The sequence below is a fragment of the Camponotus vicinus genome, unplaced genomic scaffold (assembly GCF_025532165.1).
Source record: "Camponotus vicinus isolate PSW18456_S1 unplaced genomic scaffold, iyCamVici1.0 SCAF_13, whole genome shotgun sequence".
NCBI classification, from domain to species: Eukaryota; Metazoa; Arthropoda; class Insecta; order Hymenoptera; family Formicidae; genus Camponotus; species Camponotus vicinus.
This window is the reverse complement of record NW_028141949.1, coordinates 11284576-11303159: the sequence shown is the minus strand read 5'-3', so window position 1 is coordinate 11303159 and position 18584 is coordinate 11284576. Positions and strand designations below refer to the sequence as shown.

The window sequence follows — 18584 nt, the reverse complement described above, 5'->3', positions numbered from 1 at the left end:
AAATGATTAGGGAGAGACTCGCTAAAGTCAGATCGTGAGCGCGCGTGGATACGATTACACGCGCAACTCAATCTTCATTCTGCGCATGCGTTATTAGATTATGAATGAAGACCCAAGGAAAATTCAGAGAAAGAGATTTGCTCGATTTCAATCGTTCGAGATCAGATATTTTAAAGGTAGATAATACTTTTTATACGATTTAAGTCTCAAATTATACTATGCTGTCTCCCATTTCGGGAAAGATGAGACTAATTGATTATCCATAACATTTTTCGCTATCTTGTATGCGTGCATGGTACGATCTGTGGTATGCGATATTGTGTATGTATATCTGTGTGCGTAGGAAAGAGAAGGAGAGAGAGGCATTAGATTACGAAGGCTACGAAAAATGCGCCGATTGTAGCGCGTAATGGCTCGGAGCAGAACAGCTGATTCCTCGACGTTGACGCAGCGGAGACTGAAGCACGGTCGTCGTCGTCGTCGCCTCGACGTTGTGACGTGTCGGGTCGCAACGAAACGTGCACTATACCTCGTACACGACGGCCACCGCACCTAGACAAGTGTAATAAGCGCAGTTTTATATATCCTGGCCCTCGTATAACGCGGACATTCCGGATACCGCGAATTAACACGGGCGCTCCGCGCCTGATTCCCTCTAAGACCAAGTTGTTGTCGGTTGTTCCTCCCCGGGGATTATGGCCAGTCCGGTCGTCGGCACCGGGTCATACAACTTCAAGGTGGTTTTGCTCGGCGAGGGATGCGTCGGCAAGACCTCGGTCGCTCTCCGATACGTCGAGGACAAGTTCAATGACAAACATATCACTACGTTACAGGTAAATAGGCGTGTTTGTAATGTTTGTATATCGAGATACGATATACGTATTTCTCGGATTTCTTTTCTTTCTCTGCTTGCATTCATTTCGATTCCACTAGTGTATATGTAACGTGAATATTCCTTTAGATTCGGTTATATATAAGTTTATATCTGTATACGTGCAACTTTTCTTTCTTTTTGTAAATTTTTTTAATGCAGAATAAATTTGTAAAATTTCTTAAAAAACGCACAAATCTTTTTAGATACATATTATATATTATACATATTTAGATACATATTATATATTACATATTATATATTACATATTATATATTATTTATATTATGTTATATAAATATATAGAAGAAAAGAAATATAGATGTGTATAAAGATTAAAATCTAATACTGGATGCATCCCATCCATTTGTGTGTTTATAACTTTTTTTTAGATCCAGAGCTTTTTATTAACTAAAAGATTGTAAAGTTTATATCATTTAAAAATGCATATTGACAATTAATTGTATTTTGTTTCAGGCATCATTTTTGAATAAGAAATTGAATATTAATGGGAAAAGAGTAAACTTGGCGATATGGGACACAGCAGGACAAGAAAAGTTTCATGCATTAGGACCAATTTATTACAGAATGTCCAATGGTGCCATTCTTGTCTATGACATTACAGACGAAGATACTTTTCAAAAAGTATGACTTGAAATTCATTTGTAATCGTAAAAGATGATCCGAATATGGAAATAATCTGATAAGAGAACAATGAATATATTGTAGATAAATTCTGATAAGAGAACAATGAATATATTGTAGATAAATTCTGATAAGAGAACAATGAATATATTGTAAATTTTGATATTATCAATGATCTACTCTCCAGAGATCATCATATAAGACATTATTATCTTATTATTCTATTATATAATTTAAAAAATACTTTTATAATATTACAAACACATATATTTTCTTCATTTATTGTTAGGTGAAAAACTGGGTGAAGGAACTCAAAAAGATGTTAGGTAGCGAAATTTGCTTAGTGATAGCAGGTAATAAAGTGGACCTGGAGAAAGATAGAAACGTTGCCATAGATGAAGCAGAAGAGTAAGTGCTGCAAGTGAATACAATGCTTCCTTTTTTATTTATTAGAAATAGTGGACAAATATAAAACGTGATAATGATACATTTCTTCCACCAGATACGCCAAACAGGTGGGAGCTATGCATTTCCACACGTCAGCCAAGTTAAACCAGAACATCGAAGAGATGTTCTTAGACCTGACGCGACGCATGATGGAACGCGCAGACGAGGCCGAACAAAAATCTACTCTCACGAGGACCAATAGCACGCGCCGCAATGTTGTAATGGTCGAGGACGAAAGTGAATATACACAACCAAGTAGAAGTTCCTGCTGCGGCAGTGGTGGCAGTGGCAGCGGCCTTTCATAGATCTTTGAAAGATTTACATTCAATTTCAGACAAGGTCTAATTTCGAATAATCCACGAGTTACATATACGGGACGAAGCATTTCAAAAAGTCGTGACAGATTAGTATCTTTAAAAATAAATCCTCTGTGATAATAATTTGTCACATTATGAATGTTTCATTTTTTGTATGCTTGTGTATGCATTATGTAAGTGTGAATGCGTATGTATACTAATATATATATTTGCGAGAAAGCTGTATATATTCACAAATTGTCAATTGGTTAAAAATTAGTTAATTTCTCGACAAAGGCTTTAGATAATGCTGTATTGTGAATTAAGAACATTTTCAAAGAAAACTAGTGCTTTTTCGGCTTTTACCTAAAATGGTATTTTAGGGTTTAATGTACATACATATTAAATGTCAATAATTTCATTGTACAATCTATTAATTTGAATCGTTTTTCAAGTAACACTGCAATACATTTATTCGCCCGAAATTATATAAATTAGCAATATAATAGAGTTGTTGAGTGTAAAATTTAAATTATTGTTACTGTAAGTTATTTTATGAACATAAAATGGTCAGTTGTAATGTTATGGAACAAAATGTCTCATTATACCATAATCCCATCATGCTCCAAAGGTACACTTTGGATTTTGCTCGTGAATATTGTATGTAAAAAGTGAAACTGAAGATCTACAAATTAATACGTTTTATTATATGCTCTTTTATTGATAACAACGAGGAATGTAATCGAGTCACATCAGTTCTATACAGGTCTGGGTTAGTCTTTTCGATGATAGAGAGCGGAGATTTTAGGCTTTGTCAGCCCATACTTTATCCCAGTTACCCATAATGGCAGGACTATTTAAAGGGATATACAAATTTGCGGTTCGCTCCGCGAAAATTACTAAGTCTCTTATCTTTATATCTAAACAATGAACAAAATTAATTAAAAAGTATTAAACTATACATGACATTCATTAAATATCAAGCTTTTTTCTCTTTTTCACATTCTCTTTCTTTTGTAGTTTTTTATCGTAAAAAAAACATTCGAGTGACATCAGTTCAGGTGAATTATTTCCTTTTCCCGAGATCATAATTCAAAAAGAAATATTATAAGATCACTAGAATTTATACATGATGACTGATTTACTACGACAGCCATTCTAATCACTTTATCGTGTTCACGCCTGCTTTTTATTATTATGTTAACTCGAAACAGTATAAAGTATTTTACTTATAACTACTGCAATATATAAAGTATCTTACTTATTATAACTATTACCTAAAAATGTTACGAAAAATGGGATGAACAGTTTAAACAAAAAATATAATTCAATCTTTCTCTAATACTATCAATGTTTCGTTTATATAAAGTAAATGAATATTCGTTTATATTGTTTAGAGTTAACACACACACAATGTCTTTCTATATTACATATATAAATCTTCTTGTATTACAGATATATCTAGTCTCTCTCAAGAGTTAAATACAATATTATATATATACTACATTTGTTAGACCACAATTTATTTTATGTGATTGAATAATCAATTTCTTCAATATATACACAATGCAAGAAATATGAAAATAATGCCAAGTATTAAAGACTTTATTTTACTTATGATTCTTCTATTTTAAGTATAGAATGTATCAAAATATTTTAGAAAAACTTTTTTTCATGGAACTGCAATGAAAATAAATAAACTGATTGCTATGCAAATATATACATATTCTTGTTAGAAAAAAAAAATTAAACCGATTAATTTTAAATTTTTTAATTAACAAAATAAGATTAACATTAAAGTAAAAATTTGATAAAGTTTGAAAAACTATAGATCGAAGAAACAATTAATATAATTTATCTTAAAATAGAATTAATTTATTATTTAATTTTTATTTAATCCGACATTAAAAAAGATTAATTAAAGCAAAAGTCGGGATTAATTACGGTTCGCGATCTCATGATTTTTTTTCAACAGCATTCAGCTGAATGTTTTTTTCCACTCTTGAATATATTATTTTCTACGCTTTGTTAAATAAGACTATATAAATGCTAATATTTCTAGACAATCTTACATATTATATTCACTGCGTGACGTTCTCATGTATCTTTGGTATTTGGTCGTAATTTTTCTCTAGATATACACACGTTGGCTGGCATTTCATCATCGCACAACCGATATCTTTTCGAACGTTCTACTCTTTCGTTCAAAAACATTGTACTCATATTAACTCACATTAAAAAATCTTGTGCAAAATTGCGTGTAAACGAACATTAACTGTTTTTCTGTATATATTCTCTTATACCTCACATTGGATATAAAAATATTTTAATAAAACGAAAGTGCGGACGTTGTACGTGTGAACAATCGAATGTATTACAATTAGGCCTTCGACGCTTTTAAATAATGAAAATCTTATCTTGATAAGTAAATAGAAAGTCTACGAATTGATTGATGAATCCTATCGCAGTGAGGGACATTCCACATGTTGGTGGTGCTCTAACTAGATTCGGTCCAAATACGACCGCCAGATTACTAGAAGTCATCTTGTTTAGGTCGCATCGGTCCATTACCTATTATAAAAAAAAGATATAGATGAAAAAGAGAGCTTTTATCTCCTACAGGAAATCGCAATTGTGAATATTAGTTACATACCCTCGATAAAAATTGTACAATGTATTTAAGGACTTGATAGTTATCCTCAGGTAGTTTTTCCAATATTAATATTTTAACTTTACGCGGACGTTCGTCTTTCGATAACGCTATAATACAATTTCAAAGGATGCTTTATCTTGTTAAATAAATAATAATTTCGAAGAAAATAAGGAAAACATCATCCTTACTTTGAAATTGCGTGATTTCATCATATAGTTCGTATGTCATAAGAGGTTCATCCAGTTCACGAAGGAAAGTCTTAAGTAGAACCGCGGCAATATGTGGATCCCCGTGGAAATCGACGGGTAAACCTTGATTGCAACGATTCTGAAGTTCTTTGATCACTGCCACGTTGGCCGATCTTCTGAATATCCCTTCCGTTTCCAGAGCTAAAACAACAATCAAATAATTATTGTTTTATCCTCCAGAGAATAGAATGGTTTTCTGTTGAGATACCGTACCGTCTGGCGTATCGAGAAATTCCACGCATTGCCTTAGAATAGGTGGTATCGGGTCGCCATTATTATTTTCCTTTATAAATTGCAAACTAGCACCGAATTGAGTCGTACCAACCGGTGTAACCACCGCGCTTTGTGGTGGACTTACCGGCAAATATTTCTTATTCTTCATCAGTAGTTGATTATTGTGTCTGAAAGAATCATCCTACATGTAAATTGAATTATGCAATTCGCAAATCAACATAAGTTCTATCAAGATTCCAATATACTGTTTTACATAATTAAATGACATACTCTATCACTTGGGGAGGTATAATTAGTTGATCCAACTTAATATAGTGCGCTAAATCTTCCAGGTAATTAACGTACATTATCTTCCGTCCAAATTTGACACTGCAAAAATTTGTCTATTCATATATAGTATATAATAGTTTGAAGTTTTCACATAGGAAAGAAAAAATCACATACCTAATAGCCGGCTTAAATATTTGCCACACAAACCTAATAAAGTTTGTGGGATGTACTAGGTAAAGGGCTTTCAAATTCTTTTTATATTTCCTGTCAAACGCTTTGTACGCCTGCCATAGCCAGGATAATGATGGTTTATTTTTTGATGTAAGGCCGTAATGAAAATAAACGAGACTATAATCTTGTTCCACAAATGTGTCTAAAGTATGCATAAGATACCTGCAATAAATATCCATTATGATAAAATTTATTTCATTAATAATAAAAAAGAAGAAATCACATTCAAGAGAGTGAACAGAAACTTTACAAGCAACAATATCATAGAATGACACAGAGATCCTTAAATAATATTTACAGGCAATTATAAATCATTATTCGCGGGTCGGATAAGTGTCTCGCGTGTCATCTTATAACGTATGCAAATCGTGGACTCACCTAAGAAGTTTAGCATGATTGAAGACCTCCTTCCCTATGGAAGGCAATTTACAGGCTGACACAACAATTATTTTGCGACCAGCACTATCATCCCCAACTACTTCCACAATACCATGTTTGGATATGTCGAAATAATCCTCCTCGTCGGCAAGTTCTCCGTCCAAAGCAGCTAAGTCTTCGGCTATCCATTAACAGAGACTTTCCTTATAATGTAAAGTTTCAAAATCGATGCACATTTCAGGCATACTCATAATAAACTTATTTCAAATAAAAACACCATCAAGCCAAAATAATTTGAGCTTCTTAGGGATAATTTGGTCTCATAAGTGAAATGTATATTTCACAGACAACATACTACTATCCTGCTTCATAGGGCTTGAACATAGCGCTTGTACATTATGTACATATGTTATGCAAAATGGATTAAAAAAGCGTAACAATTGTTACTTTTCCTTTGTCATCCTTACACCATGCAATATAAAACAAGCTGTACAATGGTCTATACATAATTCACCTGCTATGCCCTGAGAATGCCATGACATTTAGTGGCTATTAACAGAAGGTAAAAGGTCACACACCAGATTCGATAACTGGAGCATCTACCAAAGCTTCCTCAAAGTTTTCCTCAATCGTGCCGTCGCTTACTGGGCTTTCCAAATAATCTATTCCTCCAGTACCAGCAGTAGTATTCACCAAATCCAATTTGTCTTCTAGAAGGCGTGTAGCTGTAACAAAGATCGTCTTATATAAAGAAGTAATGCAATAATAGTAGACTGTATCACATAAATTAATCTCTTGTATAATTATGAGGAAATTTTGGAAGAAGCAGACGATTAAGACACAAATTAGACGTCTCACCATTGTTGGAAGTAGTTTGCAATTCCGTATCATCAAATTCCAAATTCGGCTCGTAATCGTGATAATCAGACAAACTAGGGTAAGGATCTTCACAGTCGGTGCCCATCCCTGTTACACACACGCACACACATAGATATACATCAAGATAAAGCACTCGACAATGATAAAAATAATCAAAAAAAAAATATAAGCAAATAGTACTCATATCTATTTATAAAAAATATATTGGAAAATGACCGATCAATTTTGTACCACATTTAACAGCAAACTCGGCCACTTGCACTAGTAGCAAAGAATTTTCCCAAGCTTTTCGTTTGCTAAACGTTACGATCTGACGACTCTCTACAAAACTACAAAAGGAAACGATGCGGCGCATCGATTGTTAGGAAAAGCGATTAATGTAAACACGCACGATTGTATTCTATACAAATGTAACGATTCCATCGCGGACGAGTAACGTTCGTTTGACACAAATATCATCAACAATCGCAGCTCACCTGTCAGCGTCCGCGACGGGGTCAGTGGCGTTGGCTGATAATCTGCTTCCATTTCTCGATTCGGGGTTGATGCGTACGAAACGATGTAGTCCAAGATCGATGTAGGGCGTTCCTCTCTTTCTTCTACGAATGGCCTGAGATTTCCTCGAGCGACGACATTATCTCTTCCTCGCAACGTGTGGCAGAAACGACGCGCGCTACGGATCACGTCACGCTTTCATTTGTCGCTGTTGCTGCGCTGCAGTGTGCGAGATTGCAGGTATCGATACTCTGTTTTGAATCTGGAATACGCGAATCGATGTATCGTTATTCACGAGAGGATCTTATAAAAAAAAAAAAATCTGCGAAAGAGCGAAAAACTTGACATTTGCAAAGAAAAAAAAATTTTTAATGAGATATAAAAGAGAAAATGGTATCGATATCCTGTTTCGAATTTAAAGTATGCATGTTTCTTATTCACAAGAGAACTTTATTAAAGTCAGGATTTTATAAAAAATTAATTAATTAATTAATTTAATTAATATTTACAAAATATTATTAGATATTTACAAAAAATTCTTTAATTTAATTAATTAAGTAATTAATTAATTAAATTTAAAAATACAAAATAAATTAAATTTAAAGAGTGCCCGGCGGAGAAGCCGAAGTGTCCGCTTTGTTCGGAATTCGGCCTCTCTGCCGGGCATTCGCTGGGGGCGACCGCCTGCGTTTCCAGCAGGCGCGTCGCCCAGCGAAGATTGGCTGTTTTAGCCAGGGAGGAAGAGAAGCGGAGGGCGTCCCAAAGGGAGACGTCCCCTGAACTTGGCGGGAGGAGTAAGGGGGGCCCGCGTAGGGCGTAACTCCTTGAAACCCCGCCCCAGCAGGACCCGGGGGGGGAGAGCGGAGGCCTCGCCCGAAAGCGGGCGAGAGGCCCTCCTCTTCCGCTCCGAAAAAGGGCTCCACCGATGACGGGGGGGGGGGGGGGGACCGGGCGGGTAGACTCCCATTGAGGGGATCTGCCATGGACCGGCCACCCTCTGTCCAAAGTGGGATAGTGGTCCTGGGGGACGCGCCTGCGGTACCTGGGCTTGCGCCTGTGGAAGCCGCGCCACCCCCGAAAGTGCGCAAGAAGAGGGACCTGAGGGGGCGGTACAAGACGTATTAGTCTCGACCGCCTCCTCTGCTCCCCCTAGCGAGAAGATCGGGGGAGAGAGCCAGGACGGCCCACTGACTCTCCTCCCCGACAAGTAGGGGGCTTTAAATGGCTCGGGCCATGCTCGACCTCGGGGTATATGCGAACCCGGGTCAAGGAGCGGCGCTGAGCGGCATGGGTGGCTGCAGGACAGGGGTTTTTAGTCGGTATACCCGGCGTTGCACTCCTTGGAAGAGGGGCTAGCCTTCTTCCAAGGGCCGGGGAGTCCGACACTACCCCCGACGCGCCGAAAGCGTCGGGGGTGTGCGTAATGCATTTTCCCGTCTTAAAAAAAAAAAAATTTAATTTAAAAATTAATTAGTTTTATTTAACTCATTAATTTATTAAAAATTAATTAATTTATTAAAAATTGTGAAAGTGAAATGCTTGACATTTACAAATAAAAATCTGCGAAAGAGCAAAAAACTTGACATGAAGAAAAAATTTTTAATCGATATTCTTTATTCAATAAAAATTTATACAATGACTTGTTATTCGCAAAAGAATTTTATTAAAATATGAAAGGATTTTATTAAAAATTATGAAAGTGAAATGTTTGATGACATTTACAAAAAAAATCTGCGTAAGAGCGAAAAACTTGACACTTAGAAAAATTTTTTAATGAGATATAAAAGAGAAAATGGTATCGATCCTGTTTTGAACTTAGAATATGTATACAATGTCTTGTTATTCTCGAGAAAATTTTGCTATAAAAAACAAAAGGATTTTATTAAATATTGTGAAAGAATGAAATGTGTCTTGACATTTCCAAAGAAAAAAATTTTTTTAATGAAATATGAAAGAGAAAATTACATCGATATACTTTTAAATCTAGAATACGTATTCGGTGTATTGTTATTCGCGAAATCATTTTAATAAAAAAGAGAAATTTATTAAAAATTATTGCGAAAGTAAAATGGTTGATATTTACAAAAAAAAATTCTTTAATGAAATATGAAAAAGAAAATGGTATTAATATTCTGTTTTCAATCTAGAATACGTATTCAATGTAACATTTTTTGTGAATCTTATTAAAAAAATTGCTCAAAGTAAAATCAAAATAAAATGCTTGACATTTACAAAAAAAATTTTTAATGAAATATAAATAAAGAGAAAATGGTATCAATATCCTGTTTTGAATCTTGAATATGTATTCAATGTATCATTATTTGTGAGACGATCTTATTAAAAAGAAAAGAATCTTATTAAAAATTGCTGTCAAAGTAAAAGATGCTTGACATTTATAAAAAGTTCCTTAATATAATGAAATAGAAGAAAAAATAAATCAATGTCCTATTTCGAATCTAGAATGCCTATTCGATAAATCATTATTTGCAAAAGGATCTTATTAAAAATTGCTGCAAAAGTAAAATGCTTGATATTTAAAAAATCCTTTAAAAAAAAATCCTTTAATGAGATATAAAAAGTAAAATTAAATTTAAAAAAATTAAAGCATGCTTGAAATGTAATTAATGTGATTTAATAATAATAAAGAGAAATCCATGTGAAAGAGATCAATTTCTCTCTAATATACATATATTACTATTAATATAAACTATTTTGACATGTGAAACTTGCCACATGTTCGTTTATTTTACATTCGTTTTATTTTATTATCTCCTATTAATTCCTCGCTCGAGCGATCTCAGTTTTATAATCGAGTTGATCCACACGAAAATAACACGATCGATAAGCGATGCAAGCGCGTCATATCGTTCACCCCACATACGACATACGACTTTCTGCGAGCGTTCAAGCTGCACCAGTTCCAGGCAGCATCGCCCAAAGATGAACGGTTCTCGCAACCATCAGCGTCGCTCGATCGTTGTTTATTACACGCTTTGAGAGCCCGTGAATTGTCTTATGTAGTGTAAATAGAGATCATATGATCGCGCCCAGAGACGATTTTGCCTCGCGAGAACGAGAAGTAACGATGCCGAGGAACGTCACGTAGAAGTGTTTCCTCCCCCCTCCCTCCCCCCAGTCGAAAAGACGAAGGAGAGGCTCTATCCTTACGTTGTCGCGAGCACCAACTGACACGTAAATGGATCGTCGTCTGCCTCGCATGCCGATCCTGCGACAGACGTGAGACACACGATGGCGAGCACGAGCGAAAACATTACCTGCGGTGGCTTCGTGTTCCTCAACAACTTTGATTCGGCCAATCTGGCCAAGGTGGAACAAGTGAGGATACCGGAGATTCCTGACAAGGGTAATGGGATTGTCTAATTTTGACGTTTCGTCGATCCGGAATAAGAATCTAGATCGACAATGAGATTTCGTGCTTATGTTTTTGTTTTGTGTTTATGTGCATTGGATGTAAATAAAATGAGTGTACGTATTGTCGAGCGAGGAAAACGTTTGTTTTTCTCGGAAACGACTGAAATTGAATAAAGATTGATCTCTTATGTATGTAAATATGTAACCGCGTATCGCTATAGGATGTATGACACTGCAAATGTTCTTCTTATGTAATGACAGAATAATTTTACTATTTTTAGATGTTTACGAAATTGAAAGTAAATTGACTAATAATTCAAATTCTAAGGAGATATCAGATTATGAATTTAACCTGTGGACGAAGCACGATTGTCATGGCACGCAATTTCAAAACAGCAATAGGACTTGGTTTTATTTCGGAGTCAGATCTAATCGTCCAAGTGTGACGGTCAGATTCAACATAGTCAATTTGAATAAGCAAGTCAAGATGTTTAGTCAGGGAATGTGTCCGGTCTTTAAAGTTGTACCAGGACATTTACATTGGGAACGGATTCGTGAAAAACCTACATACACTGTAATTGTACTATATATAATTATAGGAATGTGTGTATATGTCTAAGAATATAGTAAGATCATATATAAACACATGTAACAATTATTTAGTGCACAGTTATATATAGCATACTATTTATAATATTGCAGCTTGATCAGAGAGGAAATGACTTTACTTTATCCTTCCTCTATTACACTCCAGAAAATTCAAAAGCTATTACTTACTTTGCTTTTACCTATCCATTCTCGTATACAGATTTACAAAATTATTTGAGAAGGATTGATGCAAGAATGGGTAAAAGGAGTGTAACGTGTACAGATGATATCTATTATCATAGAGAATGTGCAATAAAATCTTTGGAGGGTCGTAGACTAGATGTATTAACAATAAGCTCCTATCATAACATATCAATGGAGAGAGAAGATAGACTGATTAATATGTTTCCTGAGAGAAGTGAGGAGAGGCCTTTTAAATTTCGGGACAAAAAGGTATTGATATATTACATTTATTAAAAGATGCATTCTTATATTTTCAGAAAGACTCATATATACATATTACATGTATGCATTTAGGTAATTTTTATAAGTGCGAGAGTACATCCGGGTGAAACACCATCCAGCTTTGTTCTGAACGGTTTCCTCAATTTTTTATTAAATCGCGAGGATCAGATTGCCATAAATTTACGTCGCCTATACGTGTTCAAATTAATACCAATGCTCAATCCGGATGGTGTCGCTAAAGGTCATTATCGCATGGACACAAAGGGAGTAAATCTGAATAGGGTTTATTTAAATCCTTCTGAAGTAGATCATCCAACAATATATGCTGCAAGAAATTTAATAAGGTAAACATTTGTATTTTGAGTTAAATTATTGAATTATTTGAGTTAAATTATTAAATTATTTGATGCTTCATAATATGCGGAACATGCAATTTAATTTTCTACATATTTTTTCTCTTTAGATATTATCACAATTTTTATCAAGTACCAAGTGAATTAATTGACGACTTGTCGGATATAAATTTAGAAATTGTAGACAACAAATTGAATGTTATAAATTCAACTGCTTCAATAGCAAACACTGTACGCGACACAACTACGAGACTGTTGCAGCAAGTATGATCAAAACTCTTATCAAGTTTCTCTTCAAATAATATTTCTTCATATTGCAAATGAAATTGAACAATTTCAAGAAATAAATATTAATAAATATTTTATATTACATCAACTTCTGCAATATTACACTTTTAGCATTATTATTGTTTGCTAGGTAACATTTATGTCATTGGAAGAAAAGAGATGCGCTTTAGAAACTAACGAGAAACGTTTATTGACATTGGAAAATTTGGACAGTGCAGTTATTGGTATTGATATTGACTTTGTATGATGGAATCTCACCAGATTTAATTTCTGATTAGCTTATTGTGTGTACAGATGAAAGAAATGAGTTGTCTAAAGAAAATGGTAAAAATGATAACGTTACGGAGGACAAAACAAATGACAAAGTAACTTATACAGCTGTCGGAATGGGCGAGGTATCAAAGTCTTCGGATAATTCTGGACTGTATTTATACATCGACTTACATGGTCACGCTTCGAAGAAAGGCGTATTCATGTACGGGAATCATTTTGCCGATCCGGAAGATACTATTACGTGTATGCTGTTACCTAAATTGATGTCCATCAACAATCCACACTTTCATTTTACATCATGCAATTTTGCAGAACGAAATATGTACATCATGTGAGTATGTTTTGCCATTAAATTTGATGTAGTCGCTTTTATATTATTAAGTATACATATGGCTTGTATAGAGACAAACGAGACGGTATGTCGAGAGAAGGTTCGGGACGCGTAGCGGTGTACAAAATGACTGACCTAATACGCAGTTACACCCTAGAATGCAATTATAATTCTGGTCGTTTGGTGAATTCAATACCAGCCAGAGTTCGCGATGGGATAAACAAAACTATGAATCACATGTTTGTTCCTCCAAAATATACTCCAGCAGTGTTCGAAGCGGTAAATCTATCTTAATTTCCGCCTTATTCAATCACATTTTTAACAACAAGCATATTGCAACTGTGTTAACTATTTTAACAACAAAAACGTTAATAATGCACGTAGGTTGGAGCAGCGTTAGGTCCATCTATTCTTGATCTCACTGGAAGCAATCCCAACAGCCGATTGCCAAACAGCCAATATCGTTCTCTAAGAGGAGTAAAATCTCATTTGAAATTAACATATGTGAACAATCTGTCCTCACCACCCAACAGATTGATGCGTAAGGTAAATTTTGATGTAAATACCGAGAGTGACGTTTGCAGTGCTGACATAAAGCAGTGTATAGTATCATAATCACTTATTCTGTTCAACAACTAACTTGGTATGCTGTTTAGCATTACACTACAACACATTAGTGCCTGATCGAATGTAAATTTATTTGTGCATAACTGAGAAAGTGGGAGAGAGATTTTGTATATCTTGATAAATCGCGAATTTTTATGTGAATATTTCGAATTGCATTGAAATCTGTATCGAGATTTATACAAAAATGGTTTTAGTATTTTATATAATTATACATATAATCAATATTTTATATAATTATATATAATTATATATATTTGGACAATAATATTACAAATATTTATTATATTATTTATATGAGAAAAATACATATTGTAAAGATCTTATTTTACTCTTCTCGATGAGTCTTCCACAATTTTGATTTATATAGACAAGACATAATAATATCGTATATAAATTTTTTTAAATATAAATTTACACATTAAGTTTGTTTCTATTAATTTTGTGGAACAAAATAATGTAAAACAATATATATATATATATATATATATATATATATATATATATATATATATAATATTTAAAATATACTGACAAAATATCCTTATTTTCACTATATTGACTGATTTAGTTTATATTTACATACATGGTATATATTGCACAAATTAATTTCTGTAAATTAAGATCAAAATTAAATTGTTCAAAAAAATATAGGTGAGATGGATAAATAATATTTTACTGGTGATTCATCTTACATTGTGACTAATTCAACAAAGTGTTCATTAATCACACGCTTTAATGCTTTAATAATCATACTTGACATTACTATTTGTTGGTAAATAATCAATTTTTACGCACTACATTTTTCACGCCGATAATACACAAGTGCACTTACAGTCACTTCATTTAATTTATGCAGTGATAAAACGACAAAAATTAATCTGTGTGAGTTGTTATGAATAAAACAATGTGTTAATATTACACACGCATACACATGTATGTAATTAATTATATCTATTTCTTTAGCGAAGGGCACAACGTAGGGATATAAATGGTTGAACCATTATATCTCTGGATGATGGAATTGTTGGGATATGGCAACTTGTTAATCAAAATTTAACTGTGTTAATTATTTTAACAACATATATATAGAAGAGTATATATACACACACACACACACATATATATATATATATATATATATATATATATATATATATATATATATATATATATGAAGTACATTTTATAAACTATAAATGTTGTTTCTTGGCATAATATATTTATATTAAAAAAAAATCGTAATATACAAATTTATTATTTGTTGAAAATATTATAAATGAAAAAATACAATCTTAATATTTCATCAAATAAGTAAAATGTTTACATATTCAGATATAATAATATTGATAATATAAACTTGAGAATATCATTTGCTTGAAAATCATTCCGAAATTCAAGATTCCGGTTCGTATTATGTATGCATCCATGTATAATGTATTAGATACACGGGATTACACATTCAGTTGTGTTAATAAATGTTTCAATTTTTTAGCGACCATTTATTTATCTTATTTTTATTTGATTCCTGGAAATCCTGACCAAAGAATATCCCGATGAATGAAATAACTTGGCATGAATTGTGCATTATGTTCGCAGGCAAAAACCGTGACAAAATATGCATACGATAAAATGTAATAAAAAATATGCAATGCATAAAAAATTTAATACTGCATCTAAAATTATTGCTTGCAATAAGTTTTAAATGTCAATGAAATATGGATAATAATGCTATACGCATTTAAAAGCAATGCACAGCACACTCTAGCATGCGTTACATCGACGAATGTTCTTATTTGCTGAATATCAATTTCATAAAAATATATAATGAGAATCTCCTCTGATAAGAAACATATATTTTTATCATTGTGAAAATATTTTTAGTTGCATTGTGGGCAATCTTTTTTGCTACTTTTGCTTATTTTATAATTTTCTCTGAAGTTTTTCTATGTCGTTCATGTAAATAATGCGCTTCGTCTTTTTAAAAGTGTATGTGCCATATTTCGTTCGCTCTCGTTATGCATGGCAACCGCCGTAACGCGAGGGGGTAAGTCATTACTTGCATAATTAAACAATTGATAATGCAAAATCAATCTCTCTCTCTCACACACATTTTTTATGTTATTATCGTGAACGATATTTTTGTGATGTACATATGAAGCGCATCTCTTTCAGATACAATCTATACATATGCTTCCTTTATTTACAGGATAATGAGGGTGTCGACGCGCAGAATACCTGCATCCTGAAGGAATTGGAGACGAAATTAAGCGACGTGGTAACGGGAGCAAAAAACGCCTTCAAGAACGAAAGTAACTTGGTGAAGAAGTGCATTCTACGCCGCAGTGCCTCTCTTTATGCAGCGGTGAAGAGGATCAAAAGCAACAAGAAGCCTCGGCAAACACTTGCTCGTCGAGCCTTGAAGAATCATTGCTCTAATAATGCGGAGAACAGCGCGATAATCTGCGCTGTCAAATCCAAAGTGGAAGCGAAAACCTTTCTGAAAACGATCGATCGCTATCGATCGAGTAAATCTAATGTGGGATCAGTGATCGGTGACAATCTCAAACCGCGTTTGAGCACGAATAAGAAATTAACGAATAATTCGGCGAGGATGTCTTCCGAAGAAACAGCGGCGGTGAAACACGGTGCGAAAAGATTGAAAATCGTTTCGTCGACTAAGACATTCAAGGCTCTCCCTGAAATCAGAGAATCTGGAGTCGTGGAAGAAACCGGCGCGAAAGTGTCCTTGAAGCTAACACGTGCTTACCAGAAACAGAATGCTAAAGGAACGCACGATAGGGCCAGACTTGGTAGACACATCAAACCAGATAAGTCCCTTAGACTGAAAGAAACAAATAAGACTGCTGTTAAAGAGAGTTCCATATTTGAAGAAGGCATATGAAGCAAAAATCCTAAAAATGAGCTTCAATAATAAAAAAAGAATTGCTACCTTATTTTGTCATTGTTTTTCTGAGAATCTTTCTTTTCAGAAACATATTTCGCATATTGTAATATATATAGAATGAATTATATAATATCCAGCAAAGAAGAGAATCTTCTCATGAAGAAACGTAATGAAAAAAATATAAGTAAATTTTTTATATATATCTTGTATATATAAAATATATATAATATACGAAATGTATAGTTAAATTTCTTATTTGTATTATACTTGATGATACAAATATGTAATATTGTATCATTGTATATTACTTCTCGTGTTTCTTTTTTTCACAAAGTGATATGTTTATTTGCCTTTTTAATTAAAAGGCAATAAAACCGTGAAATTACATATATAAATGTATATGTCATGTTATTACATATATATTAGACACATAAAATGCTATTCAATTTATCATATAATGATATTTATTATTTATATAAGGTGTCTCTTTTTTTCGAATTTTCTATACAATTATCTTTGAAACTAGTGCTTATCCCAAACTTGTCAGAAATTAAAGTTATTTGTTTATTTTGAAGAAGATATCTAAGCACAATTTTAAAGAAATTATTGTAAAAGATTATTTTGAAGAAGAAGAACTATATTTTAAAGGATAATGTTCCTCTATATTCTTTTTCCATACACAAAAGGTTTATCTTATGTAAGCATATTTTTATATATCAATTTCAAAGATAATTGTATGTATAGAATAATACTTTATATACTATAATGTTCTATTATCAGTACTCTATTTGAATATAAAAAAGAATGTTTTTTTTCTATCTTCTCTCTTAATTATAATGTTCCATATAAAAATAAATGTTACATTTATTTATGTACGAAATTTTTGTTGGCAAACTAAATTTCATATATACATGTATAAATCTGTACTTCACTGAAGCTATATATATTCACTCGTTAATTAAAAAAATTCAATTAATTATGCCTGATAGCTATTAATAGAAATATACATATATATTTAACATATTATATTTTATATGTATATATTTGACTTTGTTCTTACATTATTAAGTGTGCAAATTTTTGACATTTCTTTAGAGTGAATCTTTCGCGGGGTATCAACTTGTTAATCGGATCCGTTATCAACAACTTGCAATACAGGAAAACTGTCAATTTGTTTTAATTACGATATTTTTTTAAAATATCTGAAGAAGCAAATTTTCAATTCTTCAATGGTTGCAATTATACGTAAGGATAAAATCAAATAAATTGTATATAATTATTATTTTAATCACACACACACACATATTGTTACATATTGATAATATTATATCTTTCCTTTCTTTTGGGAGGTAGCAATGTCACTGCTGGATATGGAGTTTCAGTTCTAAATAGAATGTAAAATGTTCATAAATTTATAAAGATATAATAATGTCTTATAATGATATAATAGATGTATAATGGAGAACTTCTTTATGTATATCTTTGTTTATATAAAAAAGTAATGTATGAGCTGGACCTTGATAAATACATATATTTATTAAAATTTAAGGTAAGTTTATTAAAACTACAGCGAGAAATTTACCAATGACTAGATGAAGCATAACCACGTTAATATCTTCTTTTGAATTCGGAAAAGGTGTGAGAGAGGTGATTAGCGCGCCACGTATTGTGTTCAGAGTGTGATAATTTTGTAGATTTTGAGCAGTAAAGTAGTGAGGAGTTGATAAAGGGAGTA

At 33.0% G+C, this 18584-nt stretch overlaps 3 protein-coding genes across 8 annotated transcripts; 2 read left to right on the top strand and 1 right to left on the bottom strand.

The window, feature by feature from the left end:
• Positions 1 to 38: 38 nt before the first annotated feature.
• On the top strand, positions 39 to 3236 carry Rab21 (RAS oncogene family member Rab21). Its single transcript, XM_083085786.1, has 5 exons — positions 39 to 176; positions 344 to 833; positions 1349 to 1516; positions 1806 to 1924; positions 2019 to 3236. Exons 2-5 carry the CDS (start codon positions 696 to 698, stop codon positions 2266 to 2268), a joined length of 675 nt encoding a protein of 224 aa, XP_082941912.1. The 5' UTR covers positions 39 to 176; positions 344 to 695; the 3' UTR covers positions 2269 to 3236.
• Positions 2946 to 11051, bottom strand: Rhogap68f (Rho GTPase activating protein at 68F). Of its 4 annotated transcripts, none has more exons than XM_083085782.1 (11): positions 10923 to 11050; positions 7629 to 7909; positions 7132 to 7239; positions 6852 to 6998; positions 6274 to 6454; positions 5839 to 6057; positions 5665 to 5763; positions 5374 to 5561; positions 5101 to 5301; positions 4913 to 5019; positions 2946 to 4830 (listed from the first exon to the last, which is right to left on the bottom strand). In XM_083085782.1, the coding sequence occupies exons 2-11, from the start codon at positions 7678 to 7680 to the stop codon at positions 4657 to 4659; spliced, it is 1476 nt and encodes a 491-aa protein (XP_082941908.1). In that variant the 5' UTR covers positions 7681 to 7909; positions 10923 to 11050; the 3' UTR covers positions 2946 to 4656. The 4 variants fall into 4 exon arrangements, with proteins under 4 accessions (XP_082941908.1, XP_082941909.1, XP_082941910.1 ...); XM_083085783.1 differs by lacking the exon at positions 10923 to 11050 and adding an exon at positions 10398 to 10415; XM_083085784.1 differs by lacking the exon at positions 7132 to 7239 and having other exon boundaries at positions 10923 to 11051.
• Positions 10487 to 18397, top strand: LOC145963649 (cytosolic carboxypeptidase-like protein 5). Of its 3 annotated transcripts, none has more exons than XM_083085774.1 (10): positions 10487 to 11011; positions 11301 to 11593; positions 11722 to 12060; positions 12145 to 12416; positions 12536 to 12689; positions 12844 to 12937; positions 13008 to 13317; positions 13389 to 13596; positions 13702 to 13863; positions 16151 to 18397. In XM_083085774.1, exons 1-10 carry the CDS (start codon positions 10897 to 10899, stop codon positions 16844 to 16846), a joined length of 2643 nt encoding a protein of 880 aa, XP_082941900.1. In that variant the 5' UTR covers positions 10487 to 10896; the 3' UTR covers positions 16847 to 18397. The 3 variants fall into 3 exon arrangements, with proteins under 3 accessions (XP_082941900.1, XP_082941901.1, XP_082941902.1); XM_083085775.1 differs by lacking the exon at positions 10487 to 11011 and adding an exon at positions 11037 to 11208; XM_083085776.1 differs by lacking the exon at positions 10487 to 11011 and having other exon boundaries at positions 11509 to 11645.
• Positions 18398 to 18584: the final 187 nt, after the last annotated feature.

Excerpts from the sequence above, each read along its gene's own strand:
- Rab21 (XM_083085786.1), top strand. The coding sequence starts at position 696 with ATGGCCAGTCCGGTCGTCGGCACCGGGTCATACAACTTCAAGGTGGTT. Across the intron at positions 834-1,348 it reads AACATATCACTACGTTACAG|GCATCATTTTTGAATAAGAA; the intron begins GTAAATAGGCGT and ends ATTTTGTTTCAG. Across the intron at positions 1,517-1,805 it reads ACGAAGATACTTTTCAAAAA|GTGAAAAACTGGGTGAAGGA; the intron begins GTATGACTTGAA and ends ATTTATTGTTAG.
- Rhogap68f (XM_083085782.1), bottom strand. The coding sequence starts at position 7,680 with ATGGAAGCAGATTATCAGCCAACGCCACTGACCCCGTCGCGGACGCTG. Across the intron at positions 6,455-6,851 it reads TGCTCCAGTTATCGAATCTG|CCGAAGACTTAGCTGCTTTG; the intron begins GTGTGTGACCTT and ends GTTAATGGATAG. Across the intron at positions 6,058-6,273 it reads AATCATGCTAAACTTCTTAG|GTATCTTATGCATACTTTAG; the intron begins GTGAGTCCACGA and ends TATTTATTGCAG.
- LOC145963649 (XM_083085774.1), top strand. The coding sequence starts at position 10,897 with ATGGCGAGCACGAGCGAAAACATTACCTGCGGTGGCTTCGTGTTCCTC. Across the intron at positions 12,061-12,144 it reads TTAAATTTCGGGACAAAAAG|GTAATTTTTATAAGTGCGAG; the intron begins GTATTGATATAT and ends GTATGCATTTAG. Across the intron at positions 12,690-12,843 it reads CTACGAGACTGTTGCAGCAA|GTAACATTTATGTCATTGGA; the intron begins GTATGATCAAAA and ends ATTGTTTGCTAG.